Source organism: Athene noctua, chromosome Z, assembly GCF_965140245.1.
Source record: "Athene noctua chromosome Z, bAthNoc1.hap1.1, whole genome shotgun sequence".
Taxonomy (NCBI): Eukaryota; Metazoa; Chordata; class Aves; order Strigiformes; family Strigidae; genus Athene; species Athene noctua.
The window spans coordinates 20,143,237-20,163,309 of NC_134077.1; the positions used below are offsets into that span (position 1 = coordinate 20,143,237).

Genomic DNA, 20,073 nt, shown 5'->3' on the forward strand with positions numbered 1-20,073 from the left:
ATGTCTGCAACAAATTTGACAGATACTAACAAAAATACAAGATAATTTTCTCTCAGAAATTACACACTTCTGTCCACCTTGACAGTTGAAACAATTCAGGTGTGGTTTTTGAGACTTAGTGATAATATCCTAAAAACAAAGAAGTATGTATGTCATTTTATAATATAGGCATTTGTACTTTCTCAGATACAAAATATTCAGGTCAGACTATCACAAACAGCAAATACTTTAAACAGTAGGATAAACAGACACAGGACACCACTGTACATGTGCAAGCATAGTTAAAGAGTTAAAAGATAAGGTACTAAGCAAGCTAGCCAAATACTGTAACACAAAAGGATTATCTTGTTATTCTGAAGAGAAAAACTGCAGGTGCAAACAATTCAAGAGAAGATAGTTATTAAGAATTCTTTACAGAACCATGTTACTTAAGTGTTATCTGCATCTAGCTATAGCACAGGAGAATTATCATTTACCCCAGATAAGCATTGTAGATTGTTATATGGTCTGAAACTGCCATTGCTAGAGATGATTTTGCAAGATCTGCTTCATCTTTTCGACCAATAGGTGTAGTAAATGGGGATTTTTCTGTCATAACAGCAGCCAGAGTTGCCTGCAATTAGTAAAGTACACATCACTTACAAGTATTTAATTATAAGCTTATAGGTTTATCATACAAATAGCTTTAAGTTTTATTTCACAGTAATATTTAATGATGCTTCACCTTCTACATCTCAAGGAAGATTTATCACCTTAAGAATTTCCTACACAGAATTCAGAACTTACTTATATTAGAGACATTGCTTACATAGTGCCTTATATACACTGATAAAAATAATAAATTTCAAAACACACAAAATATTTTGTCAAATGACAGAGTAGTACCTGATGTAATACAGTGAAGGTCAGATTAAACAACTGCTTTAGATTATACGACATTAACAGGAGATATTGAGAGAACACATTTAACTTCCAGTTTTCAGCAACTAACATACCCTTGCTTCCTCCTAACTTGCAGTAAATTATATGGATTAGGTGGAAGTGTAAACTATGCCACAGTCTTCATATAATAAATTACCATATCCATTAATTTGCAATAGCTTAACACCAGCATGTTCTTGGGCCACAAACTATGGAGTAATCCAGACTGGTCTAACCCACATGTAAGAGGGCTTTTTCTGTAAGTGTCACACTCCCTGGGATTGTAACAGACAGAACTAGAAACCAAGTCTGACTATTCCTTTGTGAATAGTACCTAGGAGTTCAGAATCATAAAATCACCTAGGTTGGAAAAGCTCATGGAGTCCAACTGTAAAGAACACTTAGATTGTTCCCCTCCATGATGGCATGATGTCCAGCTGTCCTCACCTTAAAATAAACATTTCAACTTCTTTCATCATCCTTTCAAAATATGATGTCACAAGATATCAGATTAAGAGTAAAGAGTTAACCGTTTTTATGCCTTTAAAATTTAGATATAACTTTTGGTTTTTTTACTCACCACAGGATCCAAGCAGCCAAATATAGCACCAAATATAAGCATTTTGCCAATCTTTACATTAACAGGAAGGGCTGCAAGGTGCTGGCCCAATGGAGTCAGTTTAGGCTCATTTAACAGACAAGCCCCAATCTTCCTCAGCAGGTTCATTGCATTACCAATTACTTGCTGCTGCGGAGGGTCTAATGCCCTGGAAAGGAAATCTTCAGGGGAGCCAAGATTGCATTTCTGTGGAGTAAATGGGCATATATTTCAATATAAAAAGTTATTATAGTACACTTTTAGAGTAGCTATGAAGGAAACTGTAAAGCTCTTCTTGCAATCAAAAGCCCACATTCCCTTCCCTCTAAACCAGCGTCTTGGTTCTCAGAATGCAGACATGCCCTACATCAATTTAACAAAGCTTCATTTATTAGAACAACTTTGTATGGCACAGCCACTGATCAGAGAATCACATTACCAATGGTCACAGGAGACTCTCAAACCTGACGAGATAAAGTTCAAACCTGGCACTAATTTGCCAGGTTGCTAGTTCTTGAAATGCTGGGGTTTCAACCCCAAGCCCCAGATTAAGGTTGACCTATGGGTGATTCCCACAGCCCTTCCCAAAGAGGGGGTGAGTTTGCCTTTAGGCTTCCCTCCAGGGTGGTGCCGGCCTGGCAGGGAGAGCCATTGGGTAAATGAGCCCCAGGTGTCTGCATTAAGTAAACAAAGGTCCGGTGTCCCCCTTCGGGATAAAAGCTGGGACCACTTGCAGGCAGGGGCAGTGTCTGTCTGTGAGGTGGATGCACTTTGCAGAGTTTCCTGTTGGGGAAGAACCTCCCGACTCCCTGGGACTGGGCTCCAGTGAGGTCTGGCTTTTGTAGATGTAGGCTGTGTAGAGGGTGTATGTGGCTTCCTTGGTCTTATGTATTTGGCTTGTTGGCTTGGTTGTCTCCTGTCCTTTCTATGTGAGACTGCATTTCACCATTTATTCCACCCATTGTTGGTCATGCGGTGTCGTTGTTGGGGTCAGTGGGATTGATGTCCATTGTGTATAATCTGACTGACTTGTTTGTACCCCCATAGCTCACCCATGTATTGACCCTTTTGTATCAAATGTAGCTTAGTTATTGGTTCATTTTCATGCTGGCTGTGTCCTTTATGCTAGGCCTAATAATTGGCAAAACAGTTCTCCTATGCATATTCTACTCACTCAGGATGTGAGGAGAGGGAATGGAATTGCTTCCTTAAGCAGAAATCAGTTTAAAGGCTGTTTAACTAAGTTTGGATTGTTCCTCTGAGGTAATCTGGAATAGTACAGTATGCTACTCCCACTGGTCAGCATTCCCTGGGTTTTCCAACACACAACACTGGTACTGGGTTCTCCCCTGCCCTGGTGGGAGAAGCCCACACTGGATAAGGGCTGTCCTAGCAAACATTTTAGCTAACAAGGTCAGTAATTCCAAAGCCAAGCCCCCACAAGAATATGAAAGCATAATTCCTCCAAAGGTACATGTCATATTTTAGCTAACACTGTCAGTAATTCTAAGATCAAAACTATACCATAATATGAAGGCATAGTTCCTCCAAAGGCACACGCAGTATTTCTGGAACAGAATATTCCATGAAACTTTCAAACCTGCAACATCGTAAAAACACAGAATTACAGATACCAAATTTAATCTTTGAATTCAACTTAAACACAGGTTTGACATGTTCATTCTTTGCAGATGTTCTTTTGAGGGGCAAGCGGTGGGGAGTGGCACATGTTTTAATACAGGGATAAACCATTCATCTTTTGAATTAAGGTGTGTGTGGTAGCTTGGAAAGCAAGTGTTTAAGTGAAAGAGATGGAAAGGCAGTAAGACCCTGATTTTCGTAACAAGTTTAAAATGCATAGCGTGCAAACTGAAAGTCTTGCATATGGCTAAAATGCACGCTTCACTGGTTATTTCAAAATACTTTTACCTTAACTGTTTCTCAGCTGAAAGTTGCTTCAGACTTTCAAACAAGAAGGAAAAAAGTTATTCCACTGCAGTACCAGAAAATTATTCTCCAGTACTGTATAATTTATTTTATCCATAGAGATACCACTTCAGAAGCCTACAAAATTTTCTGATAAAAAAATTTGAAATTCAGGAGGTTGGGTTTGTGTATAATTTGATGCAGGGCAGTAAACGTTACTTAAAAACTCATCTACAATTCCTTGGTGCTGCACTTTTTCTTAATTATGACAATTTTCTTCAAAACACATTATAGAGATACCAAGAATAAAACTGATTTTTAAAAAAATCAATTAAAACACTTACTGTGTTATTATAACACTTTGGTCATACAATTTATTTTTTTTAATTTACAGTTTAACAGTTCCAGTTTGAAGTAAAGTGAATTTCAACAAGTCTTCTTGTTTGTGCACAGAAAAAAAAAGACAAAAATATTTACACAATTTACAAAATCTTGCTAACTAAGTTTACAGTACCTGTCTCTTGTGTACATTCGGAAGCAGAATCCATCCCTAACACGCCCAGCTCTTCCTTGTCGCTGCAGAGCACTAGCTTTACTAACAAAGGTCTCTTCCAGGGAACTCATTTGACTACTTTCGTGATACCTTAAAAATTGCAAAGCAGGTGCCCATTCAGATTTCAGAATTAAAATTTTGATGTATACTTAAACACCAGCATATTAATAATTTATCTAAATAGTATTTATTTGAAAATATTACATTTAGTTTTAAAAACTAAGCATACCTGGTGGAAACTGTACACTATAGAACCTTGGATATAACTTACTAATGAAAATGTGAAAATTAGAAAATGAAAGTCCTATTGTATTATGTAATCTCCCTGACAATTCAGAATTTTTCCAACACACTCTGTAAGGCTTTTCACATTTCAAAGGCACAAAAACCCCCTTCTAAAAACTGAGATAGCATAAAAAGGATTTACTCTATTTTTAAACCAGTACTTAGTCATAATTCTCCAAATCTCTGAAAAATTCCCCTTGCTGTTCTTCACATCATTTGAAAAATGGAGATTTATTCCACGCTTGCACCTGAACTGCAAGATGTTCAATGAGCTCAGCACATTTTTCATCCAGAACTGTAGCTTAATAAGGATACTACAAAATTCTTGCAGTACTAACCTCTAAATATTTACAATAATCACAGTATCATTGATGTAAATCACTCACCTATTTTCTTTTGTTCTCCCAGTATCAATTACAAAGACAACATCTGGTATTGTAATACCTGTCTCTGCTATATTGGTTGCCAAAACAATCTGAGAAGTAGTAACATAACAAATACAAGAATTATAGAATGTCTAACAGTTTTCATCCTTTTATTCAATATTACAGAATAAGTTTGGTTAAAGTTTGTTTACCCAGAAATGTTTCTTTAAATAATCTGACAAAGCATTAACAGCTATACCACTTGGAAAATGGTTTAGTCTACACCAATTACTAAGGAATCAAAAGTTAGACAAGAATTTCACTTTTTGTTTTATAATCCATCAAAGTTACTAGCTAGTATCTGCCAAAATTGATCAACTTTTAATTAAATGATTTGGCATTAAGTAAAACACTGTTTTCCTAGGTAAAAGCTATAGTTAACAGTTAAAAATAGTTAAAATACAGGAAAGTAACAATTAAAGAAGCTCTTAGAAAAATATTATGTTTAAAAATTTGTCTGATTACTGTCAAGGTTTTCACAGTGTGCTAGCTTCTGTTACACAGCACCAAATCAGACTAATTGTTTCTTTCCAGTGAGAAAATTCCAGGAACTACTGGTTGTTAATTCTCTATAATTTGATTTTAAAACAGAGTTGCACCCACAGAAAGTTTCTCCTTCCGGTGGTGAACTTTGCTTTTCTAAATATATCATACCTTTCTAACACCAAAAGGAGGAATTGTAAATGCAGCTGCTTGATCTTGAGTTGAAAGAACAGAATGCAAAGCTATCAACCTGTGCCTAGAACAAGAAATTACACTAATCAGTATACACTTATCAAATTAAGATACAGTAAAAAAAGAGAGACCAGAATGATGACAAGTATGAAAAAAGTGACTAGAATGGACACTTGAAAGAGTAAAACCTTGTATGATTAGGTATGAAAGACTGCTTCAGTGTTTTATTACAATATCAAGAAAGGATAACACCATTAGTTCTCAGTCTGTTCTACTGGGTAACAATGCAGGAAAAGTACTACCACTGCAGAACTCTAATTTACATCAATAGCCTAGCAAAAGAGGGAGCTAGGTGTCCGAGTTCTTTACATTGTGTTTCCAAGACAAGGACCATTATTGAAACTTCGCACAGAACTATAAACACATGCAACTTTCAGCCTGAGTAATAAAGGTCTTCAGAAATAAGACAGAGATTTGTACTTTTCTTTTCTAGACTTTGACATCTCAGTCCATCTAAGAATCTTTAGAATTTGACTGCAAATGTCCTTCTTATGCCACACACTAACTTCTAGCTACCCATAAAATAAATTTCAAAACTATCTGTCACTACAACCTTATGTCACTTCTCTTGGTATATTACTGTCTCTGGATCTGTTCTCAGGAAGTAGTCACTTTGATGTAAAGCATAAGCCACAATAAGCTATATCCCCAATATGGCAGCTTCCATACCCTAAGAAGTGGAAAAGTAGTGAAGTGCTTTATGATTAAGTAAGTTTGTCAAAAAATAAAATCAAAAGAAGAAAGTTATTACTGTACCATTCCTAAGCACCTGTCATTTTTGCTTTTATCATTTTTATATAATGGAAGTATACTTGTAGCACAAACAGCTCAGAGGCATAACTCTCAGTGTCCCTTTTCAAGAACAGCAGACCTTAAAACCCAAACATATTAATTAAATTAAAATATTCACTGCATTACCTGTCACGCAAGTTAAATCTTCTGTCAGTTGAAATGAGATCATACAGCTGTTGGATATGGGCAAGGCCGGGTAAAAAGATCAGCACTGCACCCTCAATGTTCTTGAAATGAGGACTTCTATCTGGAAAGTACAGTACAGGCATATAGTTAAAACAAAGATCCATTTGCAAACACTTCCACTTGAGAATGGGAGATAATTCTGGGCCCTGAGGTAAACATGTTTAGGATGTTTCATCTAAGAATGAAGACAAGTATCAGTACAAAACGCTGACAAGTAAGTCCAAAGGACAGCTCCAAGTATATAAACTTCATAAGTAGGCTGTACCTAAGTATGCAAGCAGCTCCAAAAGAAGTTCAAGGTTGATCTTGTAAGGGTTCATATAGAAGATTGCCTGTTGTGTTCGACTGCTATACTTCGCATAGTAAGGAGCTAAATCAGTACCAGATCCAGACTGGATTGGGACATACTCCTAAAAAGATGAACACAAAAAAATCATATTTTCAGTGTTTTAGAAGGTAAGAGAAAAAAAGGCCAATTTGTCATTCACTTAATTTTCTTAAAACAAAGACTGGATAAGATACATTTAACTAAGCTCCCATCAAAATCACTGTGAGTTAGATTAAATCACAGCCACCTATGTAACCTGTGTATAGGCACCTACTACTGTTAAATGACACTCCAGATTAAAAAAATAGTAAAAATTAAAGTCCATGGAAGCAGTACTATAGTCTGTTTTGCAAATGAAAACAGTTCCAAGGTCCATATATGGCATCCAATTGGTATCAATTCAAAATGGGATAACAGTGTGTCTATTCTTCTTTCAAAACTCCTGTTTTGGGGTATGGGAAACCAGTCTTCCCTTTTCTCCTCCCCTTACCTCACCCCTCTCAAGCAATAGTTGCAGGGAAAGTTAAGTGAATTAGGTGGCCACTCCTGCAGTGTTTTGGAGCAGGAGGAAAGAGGGAGGAGAGTTAGCAGAACATACAGACTTTTTAATTGTTTGTAAATGTCTTATAGATGTATAGGACTTCTACCTTAAGTGGCACTACTGTATATCATTTTATTGTTAACACACTTAAAGAAACTTGCCACCTCTACTTCTGTACTGAAGGCTCAACAGAAATAAACCACAAAGATGGAGGAGCACTCAGAAGAGCACTTGGGCTTCAAGTCAAGGGTGCTGTTGTGATGTATGGGATAACTACCACTCTAGAAAAAAACCCATCAGTTTTTCAACATATGCATCAGTGTTTGATCACACCAAGCTAAATGATCCTACAGAGATTCTGAGAGAGCAAGTCAGAGCAGACAGGTATCTACCCAAAATAAAAGCAATCTAGATGAACAGCCCAAGTTGCCTAAAGTCACATGGCAGCCATATACTCTTCCCTTCAGGAATTTTTATCCCAAAGCACGTACAGCTGTCACAGAAGAGTACCTACAGAAGTAACCACAGCCTGTTAAACCCAAAAGCCCTACCTAATCTCATGTAAATAATCTCATTTGACATGCCAAGTTGGAGGATCTTGGGAATTTTTCAGCTAAGAAGGACATGGCCTTGCCTCTTCTGTTCTTTGGTTCATTACTTAGTATAAGTAATTCTTTCGGAGAAAAAAACTTGAATGCTTTCCCCTGTTGCTAGAGCTGGGAATCTGTAGAGGAGAACTCAAATGTCAAATATAGCAGAAACCAAAGGAGCTGTAGACACAAACATAAGGGTGCAGCATTAATAAATATTTGGTCTCCACTATATGAGTGCCATTGTGCCTATCTTACCAACTGAAAGAATATTTGATATTATATAACCCAATCACATCTAATAAGAAGAACAAAGGTGATAAAATAATTAAAAACATAATCAATACTTCCAAGCCAAAACTAGAAGTGCCTTTTTTACCTGATACTTTGTAGTGCCTCCACCTTTGCTAGTAATATTTATTGTTACTTCCTCCTCCTCCTCCAAGAACTTTTGACAATATTCTGAGTCTTTCTCCAGAACATAGCCAGTTGCTTCAATTATGTCTTCAACATGGAAGATCTTTAGTGAAAATTCACAGAAGAAATACAAGGTATGTCAAAAACTAACCAAAGTCATCTTCATTTTTTAAAGCTTACATACAAAGCTAAACAGAGCATGCCTTTCTCTTAATGTTATAATAGATCTTCTAAATTTCAGCTTAATCTTTCTTAGGATTTTTGAAAACCTACTCATAGAGCTGCTATGAGTTTGTTAACGGGCCTCTCCACATGATCACCAACACTACCTTTACCACAGCTTATATAATATGCATGAGAAACCCACATAAGAGTGAAATGACAACTTGCATGGGGGGGTGAGGGGAATTCTTTTAATTCTTTCCTTTCTACCTACGTTGAATAGAGAAAAACCAAAGCATCACTGATGGACTGATTTTAATCAATTAAAAATCCATCAGAAAAAATAGTACAACACTGTACTTCAAAGCACTGATGCAATTTTATATTTTCAGTAAGGAAAAGGGTTACAAGTCCTTGAAACATACATTTAAATTATGTATTTTTTGAAAGAAAAAAGTGATACAGGTGTATTTCCTATATACACTAACTGAGCAAACGTGCATACAAAGTGTCTTGCATAATTAAAGCAACATTTACCTACCTCAACAGGGTAACTCCTCCCCGAGATCCTTAAAATGGGACAGTGTGAGAAATAGCTGGAAAACTTCTCACTGTCCACAGTAGCACTCATTAAAATCAGATGCAGGTCTGAACGTTTATGCAAGATCTCCTTCAGAATTATTAGCAAGAAATCAGACTGGACACTTCTTTCGTGTACCTAGAATTAGAAAAACATATCTATAGTAAGGCTTTAGTACAAGTCAAGGCTCAGAATAACTACAGTTTCTGCAGAATAGTAAGAGCTGATAACCTCATCTACAATAACATGAGATATACTTGAAAGAAGACCATCCTCCTGAAGTTTCCGAAGCAGGACACCTGTTGTACAGTAGAGTAGTCTGGTGGCTTCTCCTGTTCTTGATTCCATACGAATTTGATATCCGCACAGGGAATTCTTTAAAAAAATATATTAAAAATACAGGCATAACTTAAAATAGTATACAAACTAGAGATACTTAGAATGAAGTGAAATTTAAGCACTATTAGATTCAGACACTGCACAAGTTGCTAGTTAAATAGTACGGTGAATGACTACCACGCCGTTTTGTTATATACACACTTTCCTTTGTTAAGAAAGGGAAAATACGCTGAAATCTACTACTAAGGTTCCCCAGAGTAGCAAAGACCTTTAAGTGTTTTTTTCACAGTTCTTTGCATTCCTCAAAAATTCTTTTGCACAAATACACTACCATAAAGCATACAGGACCTTGGTTTTCTTCAAATAACAAAATAACTTATGTTGGAGGGGCCTCAAAGCCTCACTCAAGGCCAGAATGGATTGCTCAGATTTTTCAGGGGAGACTTCTCCTGAGATGACAGTCTCTGGGCAATTTGCTCCAATCTCTGACCAAGTCCATTATGAAACACTCTTGCTCTTATGCACCCTGTAAAGATTTTAGAAATCATGTATGGATACAAAGAAGTTCACAAGTGACAATCTGGAAAATAACAGCTGACACAGCAAAAAGCCCTTCTCAAGAGAAAACAACATCTAATTATTTGGTTGTGCAAGAAACACTGTTTTCACTTTGTACCAACAATCCAGTCCCCCTGTATCCGATTAAGACTAGAAAAATTAATCCAGACACATCTTACTTTTCCTCCCGGTCCTGATTCGCAACCTAGCTCTTCACAAACTCTGGTTGCCAGACTCACTGCTGAGATTCTTCGGGGTTGTGTGCAAACAATATTACATTTATTTGATCCTTCATCTAGCAACAAGTCTTCTAACAAGAAATGGGGTACCTGGGTACTCTTCCCACTGCCTGTTTCACCAGCCACAACAACTACTCGATGTTTTTTAAGAGTTTCTACAATTGAGTATCTGTGCTTAAACACAGGTAATTCCTGTCTCTCTTTCAGAAGCCTCTGGTATCTGGAGGAACTTTGCAGCTTTTTGAACAAAATCCGTGAAGGTTCCAAATTATCTGTGTTTGAGGTCTCAAGGGAGAGACTGCTGAAGTCCTCATCAGAAACTAAGTTTTCCCAGGAATCTTCAGGACCCTCAGATACTTTTGGTTGGTTTTCGGATTGTAACTGTTGCTGTTGTTTGAGTTTATTTAATAATCTAGCAATAAAGTTATCACGAGGTTTGTTGGTTTCTATCCTGTTTTCTTCTTCCTTTTTCTTTTCAATATCCCTCCATTCCAGCCAAACATCTCGGTAAGTAGGAGGCAGTAACTGATGAACTGACTTCAGGTGGAAAAAAGCAGAAAAAAGTTACTTTATGTACTACCACTAACATTTTATGTGTAAATGAACTTGAGTGGCAAAAGATATGACAAAACATGAAATAGGGAGCTATTTATTATACAGAAATGATGAAAAGAGTAATATAAATGTCAACAATAGACTTTATTTTCAACTGGCTTGCATTCCTTGTAACACCAAAGAAACAGTTTTACTATTAGAAAATTTCCTCCCTGTATACTGCAACACATAGGCATAATTACAGATAAAAGTAAATGAACATATAATACAAGCAAAGAATTTAATGAGAAACACTTCATTAAACTGTTTTTAGAATTTAACTATGGATATTACAACAAACAAGTGCAGAGGCAGATTCCAGGCTAAGAATAGTAATACTGGTGAAAATCTTACTTGTCCTTTGGTTAAATGATAGAGGGCCAAAGTAGCAGCTAGATGCTGTGCTTGCATACTATCTTCTGTTACGATTGTAGGACACATCACCGTTACATCATCTGATGATTTGGTAATCCTGACCCTTAAAGATAAATTCATACAGGCATTTCTTTAAATCTGTTACCTATATAAACAGCACACCTGTTAAATGTCTTTGTTTAAAACTGTCAGGGTTTTAACCCAGCCAGCAGCTGCTCATTCACCCTCTCCTGCCCAGGTGATGGGGAGAGAATTGGAGGAATAAAGGTAGGGAGACTCAACGGCTGAGATAAAAACATTTTAATTGAAATAAAATAAAACAATAATAAAGATAAAAAATACCAACAGGTCATGCACAAACCCATTAACTAATACCCAGCCCATTCCCAACTAGCAATCCTGGAGAAGCCAACATCCCAAAACCTCAATTCTGGGAGCAAGAGAGAACTCCCCCTTCTTGGTCAACCCTTCTACATATATTGAACATGACATTACATGACATGGAATATTTTCATTGCCCAATTTGGGTCTGGTGCTCTGGCTGTGCTCCCTCACAGCTTTAACACCTCCACACAGGCAGGACATGGGAAGCTGGGAAGTCCTTGATTTCTTAGTAACAGTTGAAAACATCAGGGTATTATCAACATTCTCCTTACACCAAATCCCACCCAGAATCCTAAGCACAGCACTATTCTAGCTACTAAGAAGAAAAATTAACTCCATCTAAGCCAAAGCCGGGTCAAAAACGTGAGTTAAAATTAAAACAGAGAAACTAAGCTAAAGAAACTTAAATGTTACTCAGTAATACCTTGTAAACAGAAACAGCCAATAAAGCTCGACTGAATAGCAGAAAATTTTCAGCAGCAGATTCTAGCCGTGAACTTGTGATTTTTTTTTTCTCTTAACAAATGTCTTCACTTTCGTCAAAGCAGAGGTATTTATATTCATACTGATTACCATTAAGGTTAGTTGCTTTGGAAGAAGGACTAACTATATGTGTGCTTGCAACTACTTTGGAGAGATTGAGATGACAGTAAATGATCTACCTGTGTAAGATACATGCCAATCAGATCAGCAGTCAAATTTCTCATATTTTTATGGGGACACTAGTAGCTTTTAACTTGAGCAAGATGACAGCTTCTTTTACTTGGCTCCTTCAAGAAGCATTACTTATTTGTAATGCAGTGTCTACTTCATTTTTGTGATAATACTCTACTTTATACCACTGTATTATACATTCATTTTCCAGAAGAAATTTTTAAAAAATCACTGATACTGCACTGTTCTGGTTACAAACTTACCTTTTATAAAGATTTATAACCTCCACTTTTAAGCTCCAAAGAGGTTTTGGTATTCATATGTTTAAAACCTGTGATTTAATATATTACTTTGAATGAGAATACCAGAACTTAATTGCCCAAATCTATCTCGCAGGTTCACTTCAGAACCTTTCATTCAGCATTACAGAATTAAAAACTAATCCCTTCTTTATGGGATCATACATTAGAATCTTGTTTTTCTGATACTCTCCTGTCTAAGCACTACTTTTACAAAAATATCCACAGTGAAATACCTCTCTGGTGGACTAAAACAAGAGTTTGGGTTAAACACACTAGATTCATATATATCTGGATCAACATGACAAGACAGAAGTAGCCAGCATTTTTATTTTTAAATGAACCAAAAGGAAAATATAAAGGAACGTAAATTTCTAGGAAATACATACCTACATTTCCAGTATTTTCCAACTGGAACCTTTTCAAAAGCAGGATTTGGGCTCTTAGGAAAATTCTTCCTGCACCAGTCAATCAAAAACTGTTTTGGAGATTTACCAGTCCAGCTTCGAGCACTATAATCAAAATTTCTTATATCCAGTGGTTCTTTCTTTTTCACTGCAAGAGCAGAAAGATACATTGTAAGTCTCCTAAAATTTATTTTATTTTACAATTCTTTGCAAGTGTTTTTACCTTTTCTTCAAATGTATTTTTACTAGAGAGCAGTCTTTTCTGAAATGTTTTACAGAAATACATGACAAATTCCTGCTTTTCCCACAAAAGTATCTAGCAGGAAATTAATTTCAATATTTTGTTTGCCATCTTTGATCACACGATAATTTAAGAGCTTTCCCTAAAGTTTGGTTATTAGAAAATGTAACAGTTTGAAAGTTTACAATCAAAATAGTTTAAAAAGAGGGTGACAATGGAAACAGTAACTAGCCCTATAATTAAAAAACCCCAGAATTTTAGACATGACACTATGGCAAAAATAGCTTTCAACATGATCTACTAAAACCAGACAGATCCTTTAAAGTCAGCTTGATCAGTGAGGCAGTCCACCTGCTTTTCCAACACACAATCAGAGCCTGATGACTCAGCAGTGCAATACAGCCTGGAAAAACGAGAACTGACACTGGAAATTTGTGATACATTCCAAACTTGTACAGAACCATTTCCAACACACCTTTTTCCTCCTTTGCAGCACCATTGGGTTTTTCAAGCAAGCTCAAATTCAAAGTGGTTTCTTGAGGCTGTGGTGATGGAGTTTTTTTCTTTTCATTTTGTTGTTGGTTTGAAATCTTTATAGCTGGATTAAATACTGGATGTTCTTCAAGTATAGTCATTTCTGTCAGACAGAGAATACAACTCACACTCACCAATTGCTGAACATTTCTTCTTTAACCCACCCCCCCCCTCAATTATATTAATTAAACATCCCTTCTTTAAAAAGAAAAGCCCAACTATATTAATCCATACCAAGTATCCAAAACCAGAAGTAGTGAAATGTTACTGACTTTTTAGAATTTGACCCACATGGAAAGGACAGATTCGTGAAAGCCTGCACAGTGTGCATAAAATTCACACAGTGGCATAAAGGATGATGAAATCAATTCAATCTGACTCAGGGACTTACTTGACTAACAAATATGCAAGTCACAAAATACACACACAGGTAATTTGCATAGCTCTACCTTGCTGAATTCTTCTTATTTTCCCCTGTGCTACCTTCTGGCCTTGCTTGTCTTTGTCTTGCTTGGAGATGCTTGCTTGTTCTTTTGCTTCTGAAAGCTTGGCAGCCAGGTGTACATACCTCTCATTCTATTTCAAACAATTATTAATTACAAATTGAATATTGTATGCTCATCATACAATACAATTTACTAATAATAAAATGAGGTTTTTTTGTCCTTTATACCAAGCTTACACCAAGGAGGAACACTTAGTTTTTAGGTAACTGTCAAAATCTCTCAGAATTTGATAGTCACTCTCCTAATCTGAGATGTGTTTCAAAACTTTTTCCTTTCTAGCACAATGTGTTCAGTATTTTGAGACCAGTACAAAAAAAATAGGAAAGGAAAAACAACTTCAGAAAGAAGAAGTTTCAACCCATTTCCCCTTCAGTAGCCTGCAAATATAAAAATAGGTTAACAAAGAAAAAGTACTCAATCCCCAATTTTTAACAAACAGCTCCACCACTTGGAGATGTACCAGATATAAAAGTTTTTGAAAGACTTTCATGAAGTGTTGCTCTATCTTACTGGGTCAAACTTTTCTTCATCTGTCTCTTTCACAGACTCATTCTCTTCATCACTCTGTTGCTCAGCATACCGCAAAATCCATTCCTTCATACTCACTTCTTTCTGTTTCCCCACGCTCGTCTCCTAGGAAGAACATTGCAAATTAAAAGTAGTGGTAACAAGCAAGTGAAAAGACCAATGCTTTGTCAGTATTTAGGAACTATTGCTTAAGATTATTTTATGTACAAAAACTAAGTTATTGTAAGTGACAAGTCCCAAGTGACTGTACTGTGAGCCTGTGCAATGCCCTGAGAGGAGGGATCACAAGTAAGTCACAGGGATGGGCCTGGTGTCACTTCTCTTGATTTGACTGCTGTCTCAACCACTCTTGGTACTCGGGCAAGAGAAGGTTCCACAAGCCCACGAGCTGGAGCAATAAATAAGGGCACATACAAGTCTAGAGGGGACTCTCTACTGGCCCTCTATTGGCAGGTCTGACACTAGATCCAGGACCTCTCTCTCCTCTATCACTTTTCTCTTTAAGTTGTTAAAGTGTTAAAGGCCTACCTTGGTTCCCCGTAAATCCTCATAGCTTAGGTAAACATAATTGTGAGAGTGCCAACATTTACAGAATATTTGTTCCCATTAAAGTTGCTATCTATGTATAGACCTGCAGTCTTCTCACCTTAATCCACACCAAGGAGATTTGGGAATCCTAGTTACTTCCCCCTCCCCATAGGTGGGATGTTATATTACATAAATAACAACAAAACATGGAGCAAACTTCTCCAACCGGGCTAAAGATCTCACAATTTACTTACATAGATATATTCACACTTGAACAATTATAACTGCTGTCAGAAAAAAAAAAAAATTTTGCAAGAAATCTTTTTGATTTCTAGGTGTAAGAGTCAATAATCACAGAAATCAAAACACTGCAAATACACAGGCAAACTTAAGCCCACACTAGTATATAAAGATTGCCATCTGTAAATAAACAGAATGTACTCATTCCAGGACAATTGGAACAAAATTCAGCTATGCTTTACTAAAAAGAAATTGAACTATGAAGAGCCTTCTAGACTTCACAAGAAAGGTTACCTTCAACTCACCCTCCCACTGAAGTTAAAATACCATGGGTGACAATTATAAAGCATAACATATTTTCAGAAGTTTTTCACAGCGTTGTTGGAAGTCAATACAAATTCTGATTTTTAGAAAACTTCATCTTCTCTTCCCCCCCAGTAAGTACTAATGAATTTTTCAGATTACCTTACTTTCAGGGCCATTTTCTTTCTTTTTGTTATCTGTTAAGCAAGGTGGAGGTTCATGTTGTGACACAGGAGAACAAAATTTTGCTCTAGGTTTCTCTTGCTGTTCTTCAAAGTGCTGGCTAAAACCTTCAGGCAAGGCATCTTCAAAATAAAAAATCCACAGAATGTGTCAATAATAATTCCTGGAAGTCTTTTGAAGTGTGTTGGGAACCAACCCAAAGAACATAAAACAAAAGCAACATGCCTGAAATAAAATTAGTCTTTAGCATTAAGATAAACCAGCATTTGCTTGTTGGACTTCCATAAAACTCTTATGAACAAGAGGTCTACAACACTTTACACTCTTAAAAAGACATCCCAGAACCAGTCAGCAGCCCATCTGGGAAGGGAACACTATTGTGTTGGGTTGGGGGGGGGGGGGGGGGGGGGCTACAGTGGTGTCTCTTGTGAGAAGCTTCTTGAAGCTCCCCCAGCTCCAAGTCAGACCCACTTCTGGCCAAGGTCGAGACATTTAGCGATGGTGGCCATGCCTCTGTGACAACGTATTTAGGAAGGTGTCCTGGTTTCGACCAGGATGGAATTAATTTTGATTGGAGTATTTCATACCATGTGATGTCATGCCCATGAGTTTAGGTGGGCAGGCTCTCTCTCTTGTGCATGCCGTCTGTTCATCAGGCCGTGTTGTTGCTGTGAGGGGGGCGGTCACTGCGCTTGGTAGGCCACTGCTGCATTTTACCCATTTCTTTTTGGATTCACTATTGTTACTGTTGTTATATTTAGTAAATTATTTCTTTTTTATTCAACCTACGAATTCTCTTCTCTTTCTCCCTCCCCTATTTCACCAGAGGGGGGAGGGGGAGGTGAACAGCCAGCCACATGGCGTCTGGCTGCCATCTGAGTTCAAACCTCAACAGTTTTTGGCACCCAACGTGGGGTACGGTGGCTTTTCTTTTTGTTTGAAATAACAAAATGGGTAAAATGTGGATTGCTTGGCTCCTTAAGACCTTATCACCTCATCTGCAATATGTGTTTCCCATGATGTTGCTCATCTTCTGTGAGAGGTGTGTTAAGGTTGTTTCTGTTGTACTCTGTGATGCCAATCTATGATGGCATGTGGTCATTGGTTCTGTGGCTATTTACACTCGTGTTTGAGAAATTTGTGGAGTTCAAATATCTTTGTAATGTTGACAAAAACATGGTTGCCATGCTGTTAGGAGCTAGTGTTTTCCTGCATGTGGTTCAGGTTTTGTTTATGGTTAAGCTACTATTTAAGATTAACCAAGTAACAGAAACTGCAGCCACTACAAGCTGAGGACGGGCGCTGCAGTTGAACCAGAGAACCAACCCATGACAGTGTCAGCTGCTCCCATACAGAAGAAGAAATATACAAGAAAATCCCCTCGCAGTGTACAGGGTGATGATGAACCAAGCCTATCACAAGAACAGGAGGAGGCAGAGCCAGTGACAGTCACCCAATCCTTGTCCTTGAGTGAGTTGCAAGACATAAGAAAAGATGACAGCCGCTGAGCGAGAAAAGTGGCCGGTGCTCTACCTCTACACTGACTCATGGATGGTGGCAAATTTGCTGTGAGGGTGGTTACAGCAGTGGAAACGGAGCATCTGGCAGCACAGAGGCAAACCCATCTGGACTGCTGAATTATGGCAAGATATTGCTGCTCAAGTAGAGAATCTGTTTGTGAAAGTATGCCATGTAAACGCTCATGTACCTCAGAGCTGGGCCACTGAAGAACATCAGAACAACCAACATGCAGATCAGGCTGCCAAGATCAAGGTGTCTCAAGTGGATCTGCACTGGCAACATAAGGGTGAACAACCTATGGCTCGCTGGGCCCATGACTCCTCAGGTCATCAGGGAAGAGATGCAACATACAGATGGGCTTATGACCAAGGGGTGGAGTATTGCACAGGTAATCCATGAATGTCAGACATGTGCTGCAATCAAGCAAGCCAAATGGTTAAAGCCCATTTGGTATGGAGGACAATAGTCAAAATATAAATATGGGGAGGCCTGGCAGATTGATTATATCACATTCCCACAAACTCGGCAAGGCAAACACTATGAGCTTACAATGGTGGAAGCAGCCACTGGTTGGTTGGAAACTTATGCCGTGTCCCATGCCACTGCCCAGAACACCACTTCAGGCCTTGAGGAGGAAGTCTTATGGCGGCATGGCACTCCAGAAAGAATTGAGTCAGATAATGGGACACATTTCCGTAACAACCTCATAGATGCCTGGGCCAAAGGACATGGCATTGAGTGAATATATCACATCCCCTAACATGCAGCAGTCTCTGGGAAGATTGAGTGATACAGTGGATTGCTGAAAACTACACTGAGAGCAACGAGTGGTGGAATTTTCAAACACTGGGACGTGCATTTAGCAAAAGCCACCTGGTTAGTCAATACCAGAGGATCTGCCAAGCAAGATGGCCCTGCTCAATCCCATCTCCTACATACTGTAGATGGGGATAAAGCCCCCATAGTGCACATTAGGAATCTGTTGGGGAAGGCTGTCTGGGTTACTCCTGCATTGGACAAAGGTAAACCCATGCGTAGGATTACTTTTGACCACGGACCTGGGTGCACTTGGTGGGTAATGCAGAAGGCTGGAGAGGTCCGATGTGTGCCTCAGGAAGATTTGATTTTAGGTGAGAATAGTCAATAAACTGGACTGTCAAATAACCCTGTTATGGCAACTGGTGCCTTGCAACATCCCTGTGCCACATCCAGAGCCTCCTGTTCCACCGACTGAGTCAACTCTGCCTCATTCCTCAGCCTTATAGACTGTCATTGCAGATGGAACCCGAAGTTATGGACTACATGAAGTCAGCAAACATTGTGGCAGGATGGCCTATAGACTAAGGGAATGATAATCTGTGAGACCGGGGAAAAACGGGGTGGTGATTCCTTAAGATGTATTTGGAAACCTGAGCATAATGTCAATGGTATGGAATAAGGGGTGGAGACTGTCCTGGTTTCCACCAGAATGAAGTTAATTTTTATTGGAGTATTTCATACCATGTGATGTCATGCCCAGGGGTTTAGGTGGGCAGGCTCTCTCTCTCGTGTGCACCATCTGCTCATTCAGCCATGTTGTTGCTGGGGGGGCAGGGCAGTCATCGTGCTCAGTAAGCCACTGCTGCATTGTACCCATTTCTTTCCGGACTCACTATTGTTACTGTTGTTCTCTTGTTATATTTAGTAAATTCATTTATTTTTTATTCAGCCTACAAATTCTCTTCTTTTTGTCCCTCCCCTATTTCACCAGAGCGGGGAGGGGGAGGTGAATGGCCAACCACGTGGTGTCTGGCTGCTGGCTGAGTTCAAACCTCCACAGAAGGGGAAACTGAGAGGAGGGGGAGTTGTGAGGAAGAGTTGAGGGAGGCACCTATGCATGTAGGACAGTGGAATGAAGTGGGGGAGGAGGTGCACCAGAGGAGAAACCCCTCCTTGCAGCCCATGGTGAGAGGGCAGGCTGTGCCCATGCAGCCGATGGAGGTCACTGGTGGAGCAGATGCCCACCTGCAGCCTGTGGAGGACTCCACAGCTGGGCAAGGTGCTGTTCCTGAAGAATGCTGGGACTCTTGGAAGCCCCCATTGTTGTATCTCAGCACTGAAAGGACTGTAACATGTGGGAGGGACACACGCTGATCTCCAGTGGGAGGGACTACACACTGGAGCAGGGGAAGAGTGTAAGGAGTCACAGAATGGTCTGGGTTGGAAAAGACCTTGAAGATCATCAAGTCCAACCACCAATCCAACATTAACAGTTCCCAACTACACCGTATCCCTCAACACTATGTTGACCCTACTCTTAAAACACCTCCAGGGATGGGGACTCCAACACTGCCCTGGGCAGCCCATTCCAAAACCTAACAACCCATTCTGTAAAGAAATGCTTCCTAATACCCAGTCTAAACCTTCCCTGGTGCAACTTGGGGCCATTCCCTCTTGTTCTATCACTTATTACTTGGTTAAAGAGACTCATCCCCAGCTGTCTGCAACCTCTTTTCAGGTAGTTGTAGAGGGCGATGAAGTAGCAGAGACAACGTTAGGGACCAACCACAACCCTCATGCCCTGCTCCCCTGCACCACTGGGAGGGTAGCAGGTAAAGAAAT

General features: G+C 38.8%; 1 protein-coding gene across 3 annotated transcripts in view; it reads right to left on the bottom strand.

The window, feature by feature from the left end:
* The window catches only part of DHX29 (DExH-box helicase 29), a 31,278-nt gene that overhangs the window by 5,619 nt on the left and 5,586 nt on the right, over positions 1 to 20,073 (bottom strand). For 2 of the 3 annotated variants that reach the window (XM_074931681.1, XM_074931683.1), the window contains 18 exons: positions 15,931 to 16,073; positions 14,680 to 14,802; positions 14,113 to 14,239; positions 13,605 to 13,766; positions 12,871 to 13,036; positions 11,124 to 11,247; positions 10,116 to 10,712; positions 9,271 to 9,414; positions 9,001 to 9,177; positions 8,260 to 8,400; positions 6,687 to 6,831; positions 6,362 to 6,482; positions 5,363 to 5,447; positions 4,670 to 4,758; positions 3,960 to 4,088; positions 3,044 to 3,119; positions 1,502 to 1,726; positions 477 to 613 (listed from right to left, as the gene is read on the bottom strand). In XM_074931681.1, the coding sequence (XP_074787782.1) occupies positions 477 to 613; positions 1,502 to 1,726; positions 3,044 to 3,119; positions 3,960 to 4,088; positions 4,670 to 4,758; positions 5,363 to 5,447; positions 6,362 to 6,482; positions 6,687 to 6,831; positions 8,260 to 8,400; positions 9,001 to 9,177; positions 9,271 to 9,414; positions 10,116 to 10,712; positions 11,124 to 11,247; positions 12,871 to 13,036; positions 13,605 to 13,766; positions 14,113 to 14,239; positions 14,680 to 14,802; positions 15,931 to 16,073 (2,911 nt within the window). The remainder of the gene's footprint in view (positions 1 to 476; positions 614 to 1,501; positions 1,727 to 3,043; positions 3,120 to 3,959; positions 4,089 to 4,669; positions 4,759 to 5,362; positions 5,448 to 6,361; positions 6,483 to 6,686; positions 6,832 to 8,259; positions 8,401 to 9,000; positions 9,178 to 9,270; positions 9,415 to 10,115; positions 10,713 to 11,123; positions 11,248 to 12,870; positions 13,037 to 13,604; positions 13,767 to 14,112; positions 14,240 to 14,679; positions 14,803 to 15,930; positions 16,074 to 20,073) is intronic. The other variant, XM_074931682.1, reaches the window with a different exon arrangement.